This window comes from Myxocyprinus asiaticus, chromosome 43, assembly GCF_019703515.2.
Source record: "Myxocyprinus asiaticus isolate MX2 ecotype Aquarium Trade chromosome 43, UBuf_Myxa_2, whole genome shotgun sequence".
NCBI lineage: Eukaryota > Metazoa > Chordata > Actinopteri > Cypriniformes > Catostomidae > Myxocyprinus > Myxocyprinus asiaticus.
The window spans coordinates 25,750,449-25,752,691 of NC_059386.1; the positions used below are offsets into that span (position 1 = coordinate 25,750,449).

The 2,243-nt window shown below is 33.6% G+C and overlaps 1 protein-coding gene across 3 annotated transcripts in view; it reads right to left on the reverse strand.

Annotated features, from left to right (window-relative positions):
• Positions 1–545: 545 nt before the first annotated feature.
• The window catches only part of LOC127433359 (B-cell CLL/lymphoma 7 protein family member B-A), a 9,397-nt gene continuing 7,699 nt past the window's right edge, over positions 546–2,243 (reverse strand). For all 3 annotated transcript variants that reach the window (XM_051685182.1, XM_051685183.1, XM_051685181.1), the window contains exons 5-6: positions 1,960–2,039; positions 546–1,734 (exon numbers count right to left, since the gene is read on the reverse strand). In XM_051685182.1, the coding sequence (XP_051541142.1) occupies positions 1,648–1,734; positions 1,960–2,039 (167 nt within the window). In that variant the 3' untranslated portion in view covers positions 546–1,647. The remainder of the gene's footprint in view (positions 1,735–1,959; positions 2,040–2,243) is intronic.

The following is a 2,243-nucleotide window of genomic DNA, read 5'->3' on the forward strand; positions in this document are numbered from 1 at the left end:
ATATGGTGGCACAATTATATTTTTGTCTACAAAACTAATTTCAAACATTTAAGCATACACCTTCAGATCAAAAGATTTTTAAGATCATGAGAAACATTTCAGTTAAGTGTTTCAAAAGTTTTGACCGGTAGTGTGTATATAGCGCCATTTTAATATAAAATTAAAATACGTAAATAATAAGAAGCCAAAACAGAATCAGAGTACATGTTATGATTAGTATCGCTAAGTATTGTGAAAAATGGGGGTTCAACGGCACCTGCTGGTCAAACGTTGTTCTGCAGTCTGTTCTGATTCTGATACAAACTAGCTTAGGAAATGTCTAAAATATTCTATTATTCTTCCATAAATTTCAGAGCTCACGTTTTTTTTTTTTTAAATAACTACCAAACAACAGAACTGTTACTTTAACAGGTGGTAACCAAGACAGCAGCATGCAAAAATGACAATCACAATTGTTTTGTTAATAGGGTTTCTTCTGCAGTTGGGGTTTCTATTTTACCAATACTGAAAAAATAAATAAAATAAATAAATAACGAATCATGGGAATGTCTCTAATATTTTAATATTTGATTTAAATAACAATATGATTGCTTCTACAACATCAGTGTGCCCACTAGACCAATGTGCAAAAAGGGCAGAGTCAGAAATTCAATAAACAATTATCCTTACTATGCATCTTTAATGAATAATAACAACATACTTAGAATTTCATTTCAGTGTATGTGTTATCCTGTCAAAAAATACCCTAGATAATCAAAATAGGACAGGGTGGCATATGAGACATGTGCTTTTTGAGGTTAGACAAAGAGTGAAATGTCCAATTACTGAAACAAATGAGATCAAGCATCACTGGTAGGGCGAAAAAAGATAAAAGAAAAGAAAATTTGCTTCTTTAATAGTTGGAGACCTAAAAGACCCTGAGACCAGAATCTAAAAATATAAAAACCTAAAAATTATTCACACATTTTGAATCATAACTTAAACATTCACTTCTAGAAAGACTTCTAAATTGCAATCTCTATGCATGTAAACTCACGAAATCTGATTGAAAGACATTCTGCATGTTGAGTCATATTTATTAAAAGGGAATAATGTGGTGATTATACTACTTCTGAATAAAATGTAATATCATAAATTATATTTCAGCTACCCATGTCTTTGATTAATAGCTAAGCCTTCAGTCACCATTTGCATTTATTCATTTAGCAGACGCTTTTATCCAAAAGCGACTTACAAATGAGGAATACAGCAAAAACATTTCATAAGGGACGCCACCATGTATGGCTTTCCTTTTTTTAACAAGCATCACAAGTAAAACTACAGCTTTACAACTGTAACAGTATTTTCAACAAGAAGGGCTTTATCTTGATAGTACATTCATTTCCTCTCCCCACTAACAGGAATGTGCAGTTAACAGTCCGGCTTCGTTTTGTTTTGGCCTATAAACCTTGAATTAATCTAGGAATAAAAACAGTTAAAAAGGGGAAAGATTTGTAAATCTAAAATATTACAAAGAGATTTCATGTGATAATAAATAGCGCCTTCTTGATGTCTGATCCACATTGTGTCTTTTGCAGCAGTCATAGTCAGTGATCAGTCTGGCTGATTATCAATGCCCAGTGCACAGTGTGTATATGTGTGTGTGTGTTAGCTTAGAGGGGTCGACTGGATAACCGAGACCTGCTTGGTACAGATTCTTTTCAGTGGTGGAGCCCCACAGCTGTCCTCATCCTCCTGTGCCCAGAACAACAACAACAAAAAAAGGAACACTTACAGTACATACTGGTTGTCACAGAAAGCATAACTGAATGCGTTACTAGAAGATTACTGTAGAAGATTTGATGCACTCGGAACTTGAGATCTATCTATTTATTATAGCTGAGTTACTGTGTAATAGTTGAGTTAAAAATCATGCTGTATAATGTTGAATCCCTGATCAGTTTTGTTCTGTTTTTTCACCTGAGCAGTGAGGGGTAGAAGATCTTCTTTGATCAGTGTTGGTGGCTCATCTGCAACCTCACTTGACTGCAGCAGCGGTTCTAGAAAAAAGGTTAAACATTTTTTACAAATGGGTCATTAACCTCTGATTAAAGGAGTATTACATCAGATAAGAACATTGTGAACATTAATTCTAATTATTATAATTATATACTGTAGACAAAGTGCACAGTTACACAAAAAGGGCAAACAACTTGATACCGAATATATCTCAGGTTAATATCACTACTAGCTTTATAAAAACA